The 17343-nt window shown below is 40.3% G+C and overlaps 1 protein-coding gene across 2 annotated transcripts in view; it reads right to left on the reverse strand.

Annotated features, from left to right (window-relative positions):
- The window catches only part of ca16b (carbonic anhydrase XVI b), a 137643-nt gene that overhangs the window by 46115 nt on the left and 74185 nt on the right, over nt 1-17343 (reverse strand). For both annotated transcript variants that reach the window (XM_050038083.1, XM_050038084.1), the window contains exons 4-5: nt 14153-14301; nt 3863-3958 (exon numbers count right to left, since the gene is read on the reverse strand). In XM_050038083.1, coding sequence (XP_049894040.1) covers nt 3863-3958; nt 14153-14301 — 245 coding nt within the window. The remainder of the gene's footprint in view (nt 1-3862; nt 3959-14152; nt 14302-17343) is intronic.

Here is a 17343-nt window from a genome sequence, read left to right on the forward strand (position 1 = left end):
AAACATGAATGAGGATAGCGTTAGTGTGATACTGGCTACAGCTGCATTTGTAGTAGTGATGCAACGGCGAAAAACATAAAACAAACATCAGATGGATAAATACGCCACAATAATATAAGTAAGCAGCGCCAATTAATCAGTCAATGACAACGTGTGTGAGTGAGGGGGCATAAGCACATATAGTGAGCAGCACCAGCCACCGATTTGACCAGCTGAGTTGCAGGGGGGACACCATCAGCCAGCTTGAGTTGAGTCCAGATGGTCAGTTCACATCGCTGCAACTTTTCTCTGCAACGCTCTAAAACGGTTTCGTCTCGTCACGAATCTTTGGTCTGAACTGGGCTTTATTGTTAATGTTTACTAAAGTCATTCTGTTGTTTGATTCTAAATAATAAAAGAGACATCATCTTTGTCACGTTATAGCCTTGTTATGTTTACCTTTTAATAAAAAAATTAAATTATATGGCATAAATGTCATTTTTGTCTCTATGGAATTGAAAATGTAACTGAATATTGATATTTCTAAAGGTAGTAGATCAAAGTTAGAAATTCCAGTATTGTGATCACTATTATCCAGTAGCTGTATGAAGCTGTTTGGCCGTTAGCTTTGCCGTCTCCAGAGGACTAACACCAGCGTTGAGTCCCTGCTTATCTATTAGGCCTACTATTAATTCTCCAAAATTGCTTAAGACTATATGTTGTTCAGCCCCATATTCTACAATATTCCCAATGTCCTACTTAAGAGACAAGACTGGACAAAACAGTGTTGGGATGTGGGGACCAATCTCCCCTTGCTCAACATTAATTCAGGTCAGTCATAGGAGAATAATTGCGTGGAACTGAATGCTGAATGTGGATAATATGCACACCTTAGAGGCCACTAATAGGCCTTTGGGGAGCACAGGAAGAACTCTGCTCATTGATTAGAAATGGTAAATCTGCGCCAATGTGTGTGTGCCCGCTTAAAAACTCTCACATTGTAAACTGCTATTCAGCGGATTGTGTATGGTGGTGCTAATTGCAGTAAGCAATAGGGCTGTCAGGACCCAGCGGAGGCATTTAGGTCCTCGTACACACACGTTTTATCAGTGTCTGACAGTAGACCTACATTACAAACACCTGTGTCCCCATTCCAGCCTCGCTCTTCCTAAGAGCTGACCCTTGCCTATATACTATTAAGCTGAAAGTTAGCCCGCATTGATCGCCTGCCATCAATCGCAGAGATAGTGCTAATAGAAATTAAGAGTGTAACACATGCTGCTGGTGTATGCTTTTTCACGCTTCATAAATCTCTGAGATGTTTTTACTGTTAACAGAAATTAGGACCATTCTTGTCCATTAAGAGCTTATACGCGCAAACCTTCAGGGGACAATTTGTGGTATCTCAGTAAACAATCTGCAATGTGCCACAGAAAACAGAAAAATAATCAGCTGCTAGGCGGAGAGAAACTCTCCTATCACAATGCAGGTGCCAAAGATCACTACTTATAAATATTTATCATTTACTGACCTCAAAAACATACTCACGTCTCCACCCTTTTCATAATTGGACTAATACAATTACAACAATCCCCCTTAAGCCATAATTGCCTCACCATTTTACAGAGTCCCTTTTCCATCCTGTTTGACTCTTACTCTTATTTTCTTAGTATGATTTTCTATTTTCCTTTCATGTCTCTCGGTTTATTTTTATCCGCTCTTGTTATATTTATTCACTCATCTCCTAAGGTTTTTAAAGTGTTTCTTACAGTTGGCAGCAAGCACTAAATACATGAAGTCATTTTACAGTATAAGCCTGTAAAAAAACTCCCTCTAGTGATTATGACCAACAACTAAATGAAGAGCCATTGCAAAGGCTTTCCTTAAGGGCAGTGAAACTCCTCTGACAGAGCTTAATTGCAAACAGTTGCATCTTTGAGCATGAGCATAATATGTTTTAACAAGTCTGAGACTCTACAGCCATGCTACTGGCTTTGTGAGGCTGTACTTTGGCACAGCTGTGCTCTGAGCTAAATGCTAACGTCAGCATGCTAACATGCTTACAGTGACAATGCTACATGCTGATATTTAACCTTTAAAGATACAACATGCAGGGTTTTCCTGAAAAAAACAATGTATAGCCTCAGAAGTACAGAAGTAATCCCTCTAAATCATCACTAATGACCCACTAGAAGTGTGTGGCGGAGCAGTTCTCCACAGAGACTCTGCTCTCTGCCTGTATTTTAGTCATGTATCCCCACAGGGCTGGGTAAAAGGGAGAGAATAAAATATCATGGTACTTTTGACCAAATACCTCAATATCAATATTGGGACGATATTGTAGGGTTAACTTTTGGTGCTTTAACAAACATTTACACAATGAGACTTTTGATAAAAATCATCAGCAATGTGGATATAATGACTAAGTGGATAAAGACAAATAATAGAACAGCTAGAACTGTGGCAAGTTCAGAATATTACATCACTTAACTGCAATGCAGCCTTTGAAAACAGGAAAAGACAACTAAGGATATGTGGTCTCACATCACGATATCAACATAATACTGATATATTGTCTGGCCTTAGAGCCCCCACAACGTTAAGGTAAGGTTGGGCTTTATAAAAAAATAAGCAGTGTGCATCCAAGAGATAGAGTGCCAAACAAAATACAAATATACTGAGGCGAAACACCAAACAAGAGTGAATCTGGGGTTGGCTTCTACTTTTACTTTTGCTGGTGAGCGCATTTACAAACAGTAACTGACAATGATGTTAAGAATACTTTTAAACATGTTCACTATCTTAGTTTAGTGTGTCAGCATGCTAATATTTGCTGATTAACACATGGCACAGCTGAGGCTGATGGGAATGTCATTAGTTTTGCAGGTTTTTGATCATGAACCAAATCACTGGATAAAAAGAGATTTATGAGCTGATGATGGCACTACATGAAAGTCACATGATTACCAAAGTGTTTACAATCCATCCTGGCAGGGTGCATGTATCACATTTCATGGTAATCCATTCAATAGTTGCTGAGATATATCAGTCTCGACAAAAGAGGTGGACTGACGAACGACAGACCACGCCATCCCTTGAACTATGCCACTAACATGGATAAAAATATCTATGTTCAAGTGCACTGTAGGTATAAGGCTAAATCCACACTAATAGCTTTTTGTTTAAAACGCATAACTATTGCTACGTTTACGCTAAGCGTCCACACCACTTTAGTGTTTTGGAAACCCTTAAACAGAGACCTTTTAAATAGGCTGCTGACCCCGTTTTAGTTTTAGTTCTGGGGTTGCGTTTTAGTCTGGATGGGTGTAAACGTAGACTTTTGAAAACAGTAACACAAAGACCCACATTCACCTTCTGATTGGGTCTCGATGTGTCGGGCCACAACATTAGAGCTAGGTCTACATCCCTTTTGTGTAGGTACTCTTTTCCCATTGCCATGGCTTCTTCCGGCGATGGATAATGCTCCAGCTACCACACTAATATGTCGCCGCATATGCTTTGCAACAACTCCAAATCTGTTTTCCACTGCTTCACCATCTTGTACTCGTGTGACTTTCGGTAACAGTTCTATCTTGTTGTTGGTCCAAGCAAAGAAATCTCCGGTCTTGCTTTTCTTAGTAGTATTTTCTGTAACCAAGCAACCAACCATACAGCGGACAATCTACTTTCTGTTTACATCGGCATGCACGTACCCAGTGTAAATGAACGGTTATGTAATATGCATTGTCAGGTGTGTTAGTACAGATGGAGACTATTTTAAAATAAAAATGTATTAGTGTGGATGTAGCCTTGGTGTACTCGTGTAGTTTGTTTTGTCCTCAGATTACATTTGTCTTGACCTTCAAACCTGGTGATACCTTACCTCAAAGAAGACCGCCATGGCAGCAATGATGCGTCTTTCCTTGATGGCAGCGCTGAGGCTGTCAAAGTCATCTGAATTGTAAAGGTAGATCTGCATCTGGGATGGGAAACAGAGCATAAACAGCTTGAGGAGTGGACAAGGAGAACCAACAGTCCTGTCATCAATCACTTGGACACACTGCTGAGGAGCTGATGAAAAGCTGTTTTGAGGGGCATAAAAGAGGGTGTATTTATCACTCCCATAAATCTCCCATAATCTGTGTCATTCCTTTTTGTGTTCTGCCACTCCTGGGGGATGCTGGAGAAATACAGCATCCCATTCCTCAGGGCAACAGTCCTCACAGAGACAAGTCTGGAGCTGAGAGGAGAGCTGCAGGAGTGTGCTCTTACCTGTGGTGAGATCTAACAGAATGGCATGCTTCTAATCATTGCTTCCAATTACCCCAAATAACCCACAACATCACTTCTGATTTCACAACAAAGCTTATGGGAATATAATGTGAAAACCATCATACACCGAAGACATCATATACCTGTCAGGGCTCTGGTTTCCGATAAAAAAAGAAAGAGGAGATTTTCATTCCTTTCATTTCAAAGCAGACGTATTATGGTAGTGCTGATCAAAATCAGCAAATGATTCTAAAAGTAGCAATTGGAGCTGTCCATCATCTCGCTGTCTCGAGCCTCTTTAAAATGAAAAACCCTTTCATGTCACTGAACCAAGTTAATTGGCAATAAAAAAGGTTCTGGATGTTGATTTAATTAAAGGGTATGCTTGCCTTTTTTCTTCGTTCAAAGAAAAATTATGGAGGGGGAAAAAAACCCCAGCCACAATTGGCTGTGCTGAAAACAGATGCAAAACCTCTAAATAAATGGGCGTATAAATAAGGATAAATCCATTAATGTGTACTGAAAGGCCTAAACCAGGTACAAAATGACTCAATCCAGATAATTTAAGTTAATCAGTTTCCTTCAGAGTTCCTTTAACTGCAGCCTTTAATAGAACTAATTTGTTGTGTGAGAACTCAGCAAGAAAGAGCTCCAGCCATTCATCACCCTTCAGATGTTATTAACTACATTACCCAATTAAGCTGCCCCCCTTAGGCTTCATTTACTCACTGACACTGGCTCACGTGACCTGCTCTTATTAACGGCGAGCTGGAAAACGCGATATTCAATTGTCAAACACTTTCATGGCAGCCAATAAAAATAAATGTTGCCGAAAGCGATTTGAATCACTTGATTGCATGCTTGGTTTCGCTTCATGTTTGCGAGCTCTGGCACAAAAGCCCCCTCGTTGTGGAACATCATTCACGTCCACAGATATTGCTGCAAGTTGTTGATTTGAAGTAGGACAGACAGGTGGTCTGACCAATCTTTAAGATCTCTTAAGACATTCAGACACATTCATGCGTTTGTTTTTGTCAGTACAAGATTAACCATACTGTTGGACAGAGGAATATGTAAAAACAAATCTAGAAAAAATTGTGAGTACCAATAACCAGCAACAGCTGGCGAGAGACCAGAGGTAACAGGTGGAAACTGAAAGACAAACAAAACATTATCTGAGCTTTATAATTCACCTCCAGTTTTTCTCTGTAGACAGCCCACACTGTCCACATCTCCAGAGCCCTTCTTTAGTCTAAATTCACTTCATAAGCCCTCAATTTTTTTTTTTTTTCAGCACAAAGTGAGTGCAAACAGAAGCGCTGAAAGCTGCTCTGCATTCCCAAGTTCCATTTTAGCACAAACAGGTGAAAAACAGAGTCATGTTTGGCATGATTTCCCAAGACAGCGAGATATTGAGGCAAGACAAGCAAACTACAAGAAATAAGTTTGTGTGCAGAGAGATCTTAGATTTATCACAGCAGCACAAATTTATTCTTCCTTCCTTACTTTATTCTTTACAGCTGTGCTGCCGAAGCATTTTGTTGTTAACAGGTAAATGTGTCTTTTTTAACACAGTATGATTCTCTCAAAACCTACTGCCTTATCTTTTCACTTGAGCACCCACTAAGTGCTACAACATTAATTTTCAAGAACCATAAAAGTGTCAGAAAAATTGAAAATCAGTAGGTGTTACTGAACTTGTACATGACGTTTGGTGTTTCACATTTCACGTTACTGACAGAGAACTTCACAGACAATGAAAAAGGGCAGCAAAAGAGAACAGGATGAGAGTGTCAGTAAACACAGATGTATTTACATTTACAATAAAACAGCCTAACGTCTGCTATAGAAAGAACTGAAAAGAGTCACGACAAGAGCTACATTTGCTTGACTTGTTCATGGTCATCCCATTTTCATGTTGACACTATACTAACACTGCAATCCACTGTACTCTGACCTCGGAAAATAATTACCTGCGATATAGAATAATGCAATGGAACGATCACTGAAGTCGGAATTCCAAGTCAGAAACTTGGGCAAGATCCAGCAAGCCAGAGTTCGCCATTATAAACAAAACTGAGCCAAAAGCAGAATTACCTTTTTCCCAGTTTTACTTCATGCGGTATTCCATGTAGTGTTTATGCTGTGAAACATGCTGTAACATTGTAGCTGCCAGCTGATCTGAGCTTGACAGAAGTCATTGCGAACATGCGCATCTCTGTCTCCGTCCACACAAAAAAATGCACAAAACTGATTCATGTTATAAGCTAAGATGACTGAGACAGTGTACTTATTTTATACGCTGTTTCTCTTCACTGTAGTAATAAAGGTTGGGCTCAAACCAGTTTGATATTATGCTAAACATTGGGCCGGACCTGTATACCCCAAACCACTAGGTGTAGTGAACTGAGCAGCCGCTCCCGCGTGGATCATAATGACATGTGTCCCAACAGCAGACATTCATCTTACTATCACATTGCATCAAGTAGCATCAGTCTGTTCACACTGAGTCCTTTACATTTGCACTTCTGTTACATCATGTAAACAAACCACGTAAATATCAGCTGTGCGTTCGTGATTAGACTGAGAATGTTACCACTTAAAAGATGGGTGAGCAGCCTTCTTGCTTTCGTTTGTACTTTTTAAACAGAAAACACGTTTTATATTGTGATATTTACTGGAAATGACACACAATATAGCCAAAAGCAAGTAGACTGTTATTAGCAACGGTCATTTACCAGACACTTTCAGCTCTCTGGTGATCTCCCTCCAGCCAGCTGCCATCCTATTTGGGTTTTTATAGCGAAATACAATGCAATTATGGAGATAATTCTTCATTTCAACTTCATGAATCAGCACGAATCTGCAGTGCGTTGCCAGCAGCTAGTCAGGACACCTCATTCATAGGCTTCACATCCAAAATGTTAGCATATTGGTGAAGTTTTAGACTTCTTGAGAGATTAACTGCCAGGTTTTGTCTCGTCACCTCAAAACACATTACGTTTTTAGTGGGGATGCACGATAATATGGGCACGTCATCGGCCGATATTGGCTTTAAAATGAACTATCAGAATCGACCAGTATGCTATTTTTGACTTTGCACAATGAATGAATATTACATACATTGAAAAGCTTCTATTTCATGTCTCCATCATGATAAGAGTTCGCATTTATATGATGTTAATTTTTACTACAGAAGAGGCCTTAAATCACTAAAATTAGGTGGGGAAAGATGTGGATATATCGATATTGGTATCGGTTATTGGTCAAATGAGTTGTTATATATCGGCATATCGGATATCAGCAAAAAATCCAATATCGGACATCCCTACTTTTTAGCAAAAATAAATAAATAAACACACAACATGAGCCGCTCTTTCCCCTCCCACCTCAACTGAAATTTAATATGCTTTGTGTTGGTGGTGCTCAGCTCGGCAGTAAATTGCGCAGGACCTGTCAGATACTAGTCTCCCTGATTCTGTTAATAAACATAATATGATCTTAATCATGCTGTCATTTATCTTATTACCAATGCAATATAAGTTAAAGGGCACAGGCTGCTGCTGATGTACTCTCTAAATTGCCAGAAGGTGTTATAATTACAAATGTCAGTTTAGCCAGTTTGCAAAAAATCAGTCTGGTTTGCGCTCATACACAGGACCAGACCGGAAAAACTGAGAAACAACCCAGCTCTATTGGTAATTGATGTCGGTCATCTATAGAAGCTTTTGAAGCCCATAAACTTGCCATACAAACATCACTTTGCTGCAGGCATCCATGTTTTCTAAAGCAGATGCACCGGGCTGCATCTAGAATGGAAGTCGAGAATTCTGACTCAGTGTAAGAGCCAATGTTGCAACATTATCATCGATACAAAAAGCACTGACTCGTTTGTCTCTTATAATATGGCTCCGTGAAAGAACATATTCACTCTGTGTCATGTGTTGTTTCTATAATGGCTGTTGCGAGCTGGACGCTATAAACAAGCATCATCCTTTTATCCTATGGTGGCCTTGAGAGGTCAGTGCACTGCAACTTAACACACACAAATACACAAAACACAAACAGAAAACATGTTTACCAATTCTTGTTGCGTTATTCACATATTATTGCAAGTATCTGCTATACACCTAGCCTTAGTCTCTTTAGCAACCAATTCATCGCTCACTCATTTTCCAGCACCGCTCGTGGGTTGTTGACTTCACTAACTCCTTGTGCCACAAACCACGGCGGCTGCTTATTCAGGTGTGTTCATCAGTTTTCAGTTCGATGCCATTTATGTGTTTGGGAGTGTTTCCTGTGTTTTCTCTATTTAGTATGTGTGTTGAGCTCTCAGGGCCACCATATCCATCCCCATTAGTCTTGAGTGCAGCTATGCTTTCAGTGCTACCGGAGCTTTTCTCTTTCTGAAATGTACCACGCCGTACACTCACCCCAACACTTCATACTGTGCCTACCCTTCCAAGGTGTGATTTGTAATCCATGTATAATTAATCTAACCTTGGTGACACCCTAATATATTATTAGAAAAGATCTCCTTATGGTACCCTGAGGCAGAAAAAAAAAAATCCACTGTTTCATTTTTCATTGTGCTGTTTGAGCGAACAGGTGGTCCATCTATCGATTTCCCCACTTCACTCCCATGAAAAAGACCGTGGTTAGATTAATGTCAAGCTCAGGAGCCACAGGCCGAGCAGCCGTGGCTGGTTATTTCTGTTTTTGTTTTTTTATATGACCATGTTACAAAGGCAGAGCAGCTCTATAATGCAGCTCAATGAATTTGTCTTTCCACCCCCTGTACCCAAATGTGGACTATATTTGTGTGTGTTTACAAGCTTCTGGGCAGGTGGGATAAACACTTTTGAGGTTTTTTTCCCCCCACTATAAGAGTAAATGCTTTATGCAGTGTGCTATAAGCGACTCAGGGCTGAATGCGACTCATTTGAAGTGGAGGGATAATTAGACAGCAGATTGGAAAACAGTCTCTGTTTAGCAGAGACAAATAAGCCCCGGAGCTCAACCTCCAAGGTCACGCTGCCCAACTATCCAAGAACAAAACATATACACAACAAAACAAAAGATAACCTCTGCTGTAAGAGATCAGTGGGTATGTCTAACACAAACATTTATGAACGTGGAATTCCGCTGGGCACGTGGTGTCGGCTGTAATATGATCTCAAATACATCAAACTCTGTCAAGGCATAAATATGAAATATGAAAATGTCACATCTTACAGGGAAGCAGTTCAATGGCCAAAGGCTAGATCCTGCATAATCATGTTCCCCTTCAACCATTCATCATTCGATTTCACTCTTTCACCTTCTGATTCAGAGAGTGAAAACATGCATCATGTTTGATACATGCAGGCTGACTTATTGATAAAGAGAATAATGTTTAAAAAAAAGCAGACCACCCACTCTGGATTGTTTCTGCTGTACCGTGTACATACACAGCATGTAGTTAACAGGAAACATCTTAGTGGATATGTGGAGGGAATATTCCTTTTTGTACATCCTGTAGCAAAGACTACTGCATTTCCCATGAGGATATGGCTGTTAGGTTGCCATGAGAGGCTGTCTTTGTTCGCCCTGTTTTTCCTAATGTTGTCATTTCTTTTCTTTCCCTTTTGAAGATTATTTATGCCTTTTTTTTTCTTTTGCTTTTATTAGACGGGATAGCTGATAATGGGCAAGACAGGGAGGAGAGACAAGGGAGGAGAGACAGGGGTGACGACATGCAGCGAAGGGCCCCGGGTCAGATAAATCCAGCCTGCTACTGAGGACTCAGCCTTCAGTACATGGGGCACACACTCTCCCAGGTGAGGGGCGCCCCCTAATGTTGTCGTTTCTTCGAACATTTCTCCATGGTGCCTCTTGCGAAAGCTCTATCCCCATCGTACTGAATGTCAAGTTAATCCTATCAGGGCCGCATGCTCTCAACATGCGTGCTGACAGAATAAATAGTACAAGAAGAGGGTCACCCATCCTTTGAGTTATGAAAAATACATCAGAGTTTCTTTGCATTCAACTGGCAGAGCTTCATTTGAGACTGCTGCTGTGTATTCAGTCACAGTCAGTTTAAATCTGTATATTTGTTGCATTATTAGCATACATACTCTAAATCAGTGCTTTTTTTGAGATATGGAGGTTTTCATTTAGAACACCAGTCATGTTTTTCTTTCTCTTTTCCCAAATGTGTTCTTTTAAACTGATTTCAATCTGATGGTTATTGAACTTCTTTTAGTCAAAATAGGTATTTCAACAGTTGACTATTAATTAGCTAACCACTGAGAATATTTTTGTTATGCATGTCGGTCTATAGGTAAAATCATTGTGTATTGCCCTTGCCCCCTTGCCCACCCTCCGGTCTACAGTGGTTAGCTAACGTTAGCCTTAGTCACTATGCACTGCACACCAGCAGGGTCACATGGCAGCTAGCTAGCTGTGGCGCTCATTCAGTGATAACCGCTAGTAATGCTGTCCCACAAACCTCCTTTACCACCACTGTTAGCTCTGTTAGCATCTTTAGTGGAGTTAGCACAGCCTGTGGTGCTAACATAAGGCCAAAGGGGTTTAGGGGATACAAACGAAGTGCTAACTGCCCACCCTCTGTTTTCAGTGGAAAACAGAGGGTGGGCAGTGAGCACTACGTGTCTGCATGTTAATGTGGCTAGTCGGTGAGGCAAGACATTTACATTACAAAACAAATTCAAGTTCAAGACATCGGTAAATCAAAAACATGGACAGGATAATTATATTCTTTAAATTGTAGGGGGCACAGTAATCTTGTTGCTGTCAATAGCCACTTTAACAATGCCTATTCAAGGTGGGAATATGGCGCCATTATGCTGCATCACTGTTCTGTATATAAGGTAGATCGCGGAAAGGGGTGACTGAGTTGTTTTGGCTCTGAGCCAGATCTGTAATATGTAGAGCTGGAGTGGAATGACATTGCCATCATTTGGTTCTGTGTAAAAACGCGCAGGAGGCATACAGAAGGGACTCTGTAGTCGCCCTGTAGCGCAAATTGATCTGGGTCCGTTTTTTCTCTGTTTCAGGTCAAGGTTTGCAATCAGACTGTATCGTCAAGCTATCTTTTTCAACGTTTCTGCCCCCTTGTGAACTATTTTTTTGCACTTTCAATTGCAGGCATGCATCATTATGTTCTTCATTTTTTATAAAGAGAGCATCTGCCTTTTAAATTTCGAGCACATTACTGTAGCAATGGAATCCATGTTTGACAGAGAGGTCGAAGCAAAAACCTTGGTCTACACACAAAGACATGTTAAGCTACAAATCTATATTTCACATCTATAAATGATGTATCTGGAGGGCATAATTTTCTTCTTCTTCTTCAGCCTTTTTTTCTAACGGCTGCCTAAATTGGTCATTAAAGTGAATTCCATCGTCTTATTTAGAAGCACACCATCAAAGGAGCCATACGCACAACAGCTTTATAATGGCTGTATATAATCCGGTGCCCTTTAACACTACATTGAACACAAAGTGATGTGGCAAAAATAAATCTAATTACTCAGCCATTCAGCATCAAAAGCCGTGCCTGCAGAGAGGGCTCCAAAGAACAGGGCCAAGAAACAAACAGAGGAGGACTCTAGCTGCGTGTTTGGAGATAGGACAGAGAGGCACACTAACAGCCATTTCCTGTTTTCATACACTGTTATATTTACACTAATTATTAACCATTTGACAATAGAGGGGGGTAAAAAAAAAACTGTACATAACCCCACAAAATGACAAATTTGCAAATTCATTTTAGATAATGAATAGAAATGGCATTGTAAATCATGAAAATTTGAAAGGCACTAATAACCAATTCTCTGCACCACATAAAAAGAGTTGGATTTCTGCTATAATCCAGAAGCCAGAATAAATAATACCAAAAGGTTTCAGACTTAATACCCTTTATATCTGTGCTACAAGAGTGGGTGATAATTTCTTCTCTGCTCTCCTTTATTACTTGCAGTCTGTTCTCCCTTTGTTTCTTTTGTCTGCTATTTGTCTTTTGGCACTAATGGCATTGAGAAATGTGTTGTGACCTTGTGCAAAAAAAAAAAACGAGAACTCTTTAAGAGCAAGAAAAGTACGAACTTCTGCTCCAATGTTCTTCTCATCTGAACAACTCCAGAACTTTATTTTTTCTCAATGCCTTTTCGCTCTGCTTTCATTGATGTAATATCCTTGACATTCTGATGTGGTGCGTTACAGTAATGCACATTTCTGTCTCCCCACATGCACGTCTTCTTCTCTTTATATTCCTGCTATGAACTTTTGTACATCCACTGGTCAATGTTTTGTAAATGTATGTGCTGTTCTTCCACTTTCAAAGCCTATCTATTTTTACACATTTCTTGCATATTTCATATTTTCTATTGTATTTTTCTTCTATTTTAATGATATATGTTGCTTGAATTTTGCAATCCATTGATCGCTATGCACAAAGACTAAAACAAACTCTTTGTGTTTGCAAACCGAGCAGCAACTTGGGAGGAAAAAGAAAGAAAGAAAAGAAACCTACGCATAAGTGCCAAAAACTGCAGTTCTTTAAATGGCCACTTGAGGCTGGCTCCAAAGGCGAGCTAATCCCCATAGACTCCCATGTAAAAATGCCTAATTTTACAGCAGGAAAAAAACAAACATATTTACAGCCTGGTACAAAAAACAATGTCAGTCTCTATGGCTAATTTCCTCGTTCATGACACCTATAGATTTCAGTTGGCTTATACTTCTACAACTGAAAGGCGCTCATGGAAAAGTTATCACTCACAAGCACAAGCAGAAATTACACTGCTGGTTTGAAAGTTCATGATAAAGTGGATCTATAAGTTACGTGTGATATGAAGTTGTTTAGGCTCTGTTTCGTGCATACCAAAGACTGTAGAAAAGAAGTAGTCATCATGACATCACCCACTGGTTTGTGAACTGTTTTGAAGCTTAGTGTGGCATTTTGGCTGTCACCATTTTGGTTTTTTGGAACTACAAGTGACCATAGTTGGGCAAGAGGGTGGAGCTGTGGAGGAGCGAGGGTTAGATCGGACTGAGAACCAGAGGACATTGCAGTAGTGACTAGTCAGTCACAAGGTAGCCACGCCCTAAAGCATACCCTGCTTTATTGTCTATTTTACTCTAAATGGGACCATATTTTACAAATAACCATGATGTCGTATTGAAAACGACTTGAAACTAGCGATTGAGACCATTAAATTATCCAGAAAAAGTTTGCTGAGGTAATAAATCAAGTGAGAAGTAGTCATTTTCTCATTGACTTCTATACAATTTGACTTCTTTTAACAAACAGTGGAGTCGTCCACTGCTGGCCAAAAGAAAGACTGCAGGTTTGGGTGCTTCCACATTGGCTTTACTTTTCAGACCCCAAGATAACCGCTTGGTGCGTATCCAACAGTCATAAAGGAGAACCTTTGTCCGTACTGGACTTGAACCCAAGCCAAGTCCCTACAACCGGAGCTTTGTAGACGGTGGTGGTCTGTGAGGCCATCAAATACATCGCAACATGTGGATGAGAATTACCGATTCCTTCCGTTGTGCCATTTTATAAATGTCGTCGTCGTCTCCTACGATCATATCTCGCTTTAACTATGCTACACTGCCCCCATGATCTCTGGTAGTACTGATCCATTTCATCTGTATCTGTAAGCCTTTAGATACACAAATACGGATGAAATGAATGCAGAGTTCGGACGGACAGAGTCTGTATACATATCTAACACTGAGCATAAATGAGCCCTTAGAAATGAGGTAAAACTATTTCAGAAGCATTAATGTGCTGCCTCAATTCTGAGCCAGGCACCAATATTCAGCACTGACCCTCAAGACCCCATACTGCACATTTGTCAAAGTGTATTGTGGTGACAGGATGCTTTACCTCTACAGGAAACCTTCTGCCATTTATGCTGTGCTCTGAGCCTGCTGATCCATTACTATGGCCCCAGTGAAACTCCATCTTCTCAGCCTTAAAACGCCCAGGCAGGCCAGCACCTCTTACAAAGTAGTCATCCTTCAGGAGAACAGCAACTGGAGACAAAGAGGAGTAAAAAAAATTTAAAAAAAAGATGGAATCAAACAAAGAAAGAAAATCATGTACACTCATTCAAAGGCAGCAAAAAGCAGATTAGTAGTCAAAGAACTGATTCTACAGAAGCTCAGAGCGGCAATTGCTGCTCATCCTTTTATTTTAAGCTTGTTATCTCAAGATCACAACTCAATTCTTATTATCTAAATTCTCATCTGTTTTTATTCTGCAATGACAACTCAATTATCTCATTATGTCAAAATAACACATTTCAATTCTGTGGTGTTCATATTCTTTAAGCTTCTGATCTAAGACGATGCATTTTGTTATCTCAAAATACATATCTGTTTTCGAAGATAAAACGACACAATGAAATTTCTACCTACTTCAGATAGTTTAATTTATTTATCAGTCAATGTCCCTCCCTGACATTGTCAGCATTAACTAAAAACTAGCTCTGATTTGTTTTAGTGTTTTAACGCACACATGAACCATGCGACCACCTCATTTCTGTTTCTACATCGTCTTTATGAAATTGGATGTTAAATAGGCTACCTTGAACAGAGACAAGGAATTTTTTGAAACTATTACTCAGACAAAATATACTTTCGTTACATCTGATCAATGTGTTTTTATCCTTTCATTAAAGACTTATTAAAGGGCTAAGAAAATCTCAAATGATCTGGATTTTAAGGGGACAGAAGAGCAGCATGAGGGGCATTTTGCAACCTGGCAACCCACAGCCTGACATTGTTTGGTTCTGTAGAACCGTCTATGTGGGGAATCATCATCGCTAGACACAGATTCAGTGGTGGGCACATTCACAATGATGCCACTGATTGCCCTTATGAAAGAACACACGCTAGCCTCTTCCAGTGGCCTTGACGTCCTTCTGGTTGACTGTGGCCACTCTCTTTTAAACTGGCATCATGGAAGAGACGGTGACATTCGCCTGCTTTGTGATGTTCTTGTACCTGCTAGATTTTTGCAAGGCTGTAAGGTCGTTGCTTTATAAAAAAGCAAGCATTTTAAAATGTCCTCTCATGCAAGATTTTAACAGTTTCTGCAATGACGAAGGTTTGACATTTTATGCTGTGTTACCAGTGATTTTTTTTTTTTTTTTTACAATCAACTGCCGTGTCATTGTGCATAGGTGTAAATATAAGTACGTACATTAGGGGACTTGAGATCCCAAAATATTTAATAATACGTTGCAATACCAGTATCCTTAAAATGATACCAATACCAATAGAGTACTTGATTCGATACTCATAATATAAACAGAGTGGCAAATGTTTTGGTGGCATGTTGGCACACTGAACTGGTGCTGTTGTGGGAGTGGGAGCTCTGTGCCGGGGACAGTTATGGCCGTACAAACATAGTGACTGGTCTAACTGACTGCATCACATGGCTGTGATTATCAACGCCTTAAACAACTGAGTCAAGTCATTTCGATGCCGGTGTGAGTTCGTTAGGACCGTTTAATGGCGCGATGTTGGATGTTAGCCACTGCTGCCTATGTTAGCTCATGCTAACTGGGCAAGCAGTGAACTGATCGTTTGCCAAAAACAGCAACTCAGAGATGGCAGCAACAAAAAGTTTGCTGATCCGGTGGAGAGTTGGTATGGTATGGGATCTCTGCCCCGGTGAAAAAAGGATTGAATGCAGAGATCATTTGACTGGAGATGTTTTTAAACTACTTGGCACAGGGTAATTCTGGTTGATATTTTAAAGGTATCGAGTGACGATACCTGTTCTCAAATCCACGCCAGACAATGAAACCTAAAAATATTCTGAATAACAAATACTGATTTAAAATGTTCTGTATAATGGTAATTGTTTCGTTATGCACTTGCTGTTAGCTGTTACTATTAGGTTATTAATGCAGGATGTAGTTAGGCTTGTAAGAGTATTCAATCTAGATTTTTTTGATCCAATATTCTCCTAGATACCAGAAGCCTGACATTCAGGAAGCGAAGCAGTATAAAAACCTTTAAACTGCATGAGAAATGTTTCTGCAAAATTTAACTCTACAGATAATGATGACTCTTACTAGATACTGGTGTTTGCTTATAGATAGTTGACCATGTCGAACAGCATAATCACAGAGGGGATGACACCACAGCGTCGCATGTTGTCGCTATCTGCCAAAAACATGTCCAGTAACTCCAAAATTTCTCATTTCAGAGGAGAAAAACATCACTGTTACTGGCTGGAGCACTTCTGAAATCCTGCAGTGGCTTCTGAGAGGGTTTTTAAGGGTCATAACATTTTCACAGTGTATAGTGGGCCATGTAATCCTCCTCCCGAGGTTAAAGCACAGACATTACTGCTGCTATGAGGTTTTTACATGACAACAGCAATTTGGATTCCCCTTATATTTCAGCCTGTCTGCTTTTCCTGGAAGCCATTTGTAAATGTACTCAGCGGTGTCACGTAAGGGTGAGTTTAAGCTGTATTTGTTCTCTAGATTTCCAAGGCATCTGAGACACCATCATGACAAGGCATATTATCATCCTTCTGCTGTCCTGGCTGAGGTTACATGTTAATGTATCTATAACCCTTTAGCACGTCTACATTTGACATCATTAGCCAGATTAGAGCCAGTGCTCTGTCGACTGATCCCCCCTGTTACAGGGGGATTTAGTCAGCCTCTCTGGATAAGGACAGCCCACTTTTAATCATATCACACAAAGCAAACCAAGAGGATGAGCATGTGTACAAGCAAACACGGACTGTCAGTAAACACAGATGACATGATGAACAAGCTGTGCAGAGGGAATGGATGAAATCAAGGTAAGTGAAACAGATCGCCGTGCAGTGATTACTAGCAGGAAGAATCGTGATGAGTGTGAGATCCAGAGAAAGGAGGAGAGAGACAAGGAGATCTGAAGAGAGGAGAACCTTGTGTGATGAGGGATGAGCTGAGCCCCTGTCGTGAGGCAAGAAAGAATCTGCCAGCAGTATTAACGTGCCAGTGCTGCTTAAGCTGATGGCCCACAGTATGAAGGAAAAGGTCTTAGATGGAGGAGATTTTCAACGCT

Source organism: Epinephelus moara, chromosome 24 (genome assembly GCF_006386435.1).
Source record: "Epinephelus moara isolate mb chromosome 24, YSFRI_EMoa_1.0, whole genome shotgun sequence".
Lineage (NCBI taxonomy): Eukaryota > Metazoa > Chordata > Actinopteri > Perciformes > Serranidae > Epinephelus > Epinephelus moara.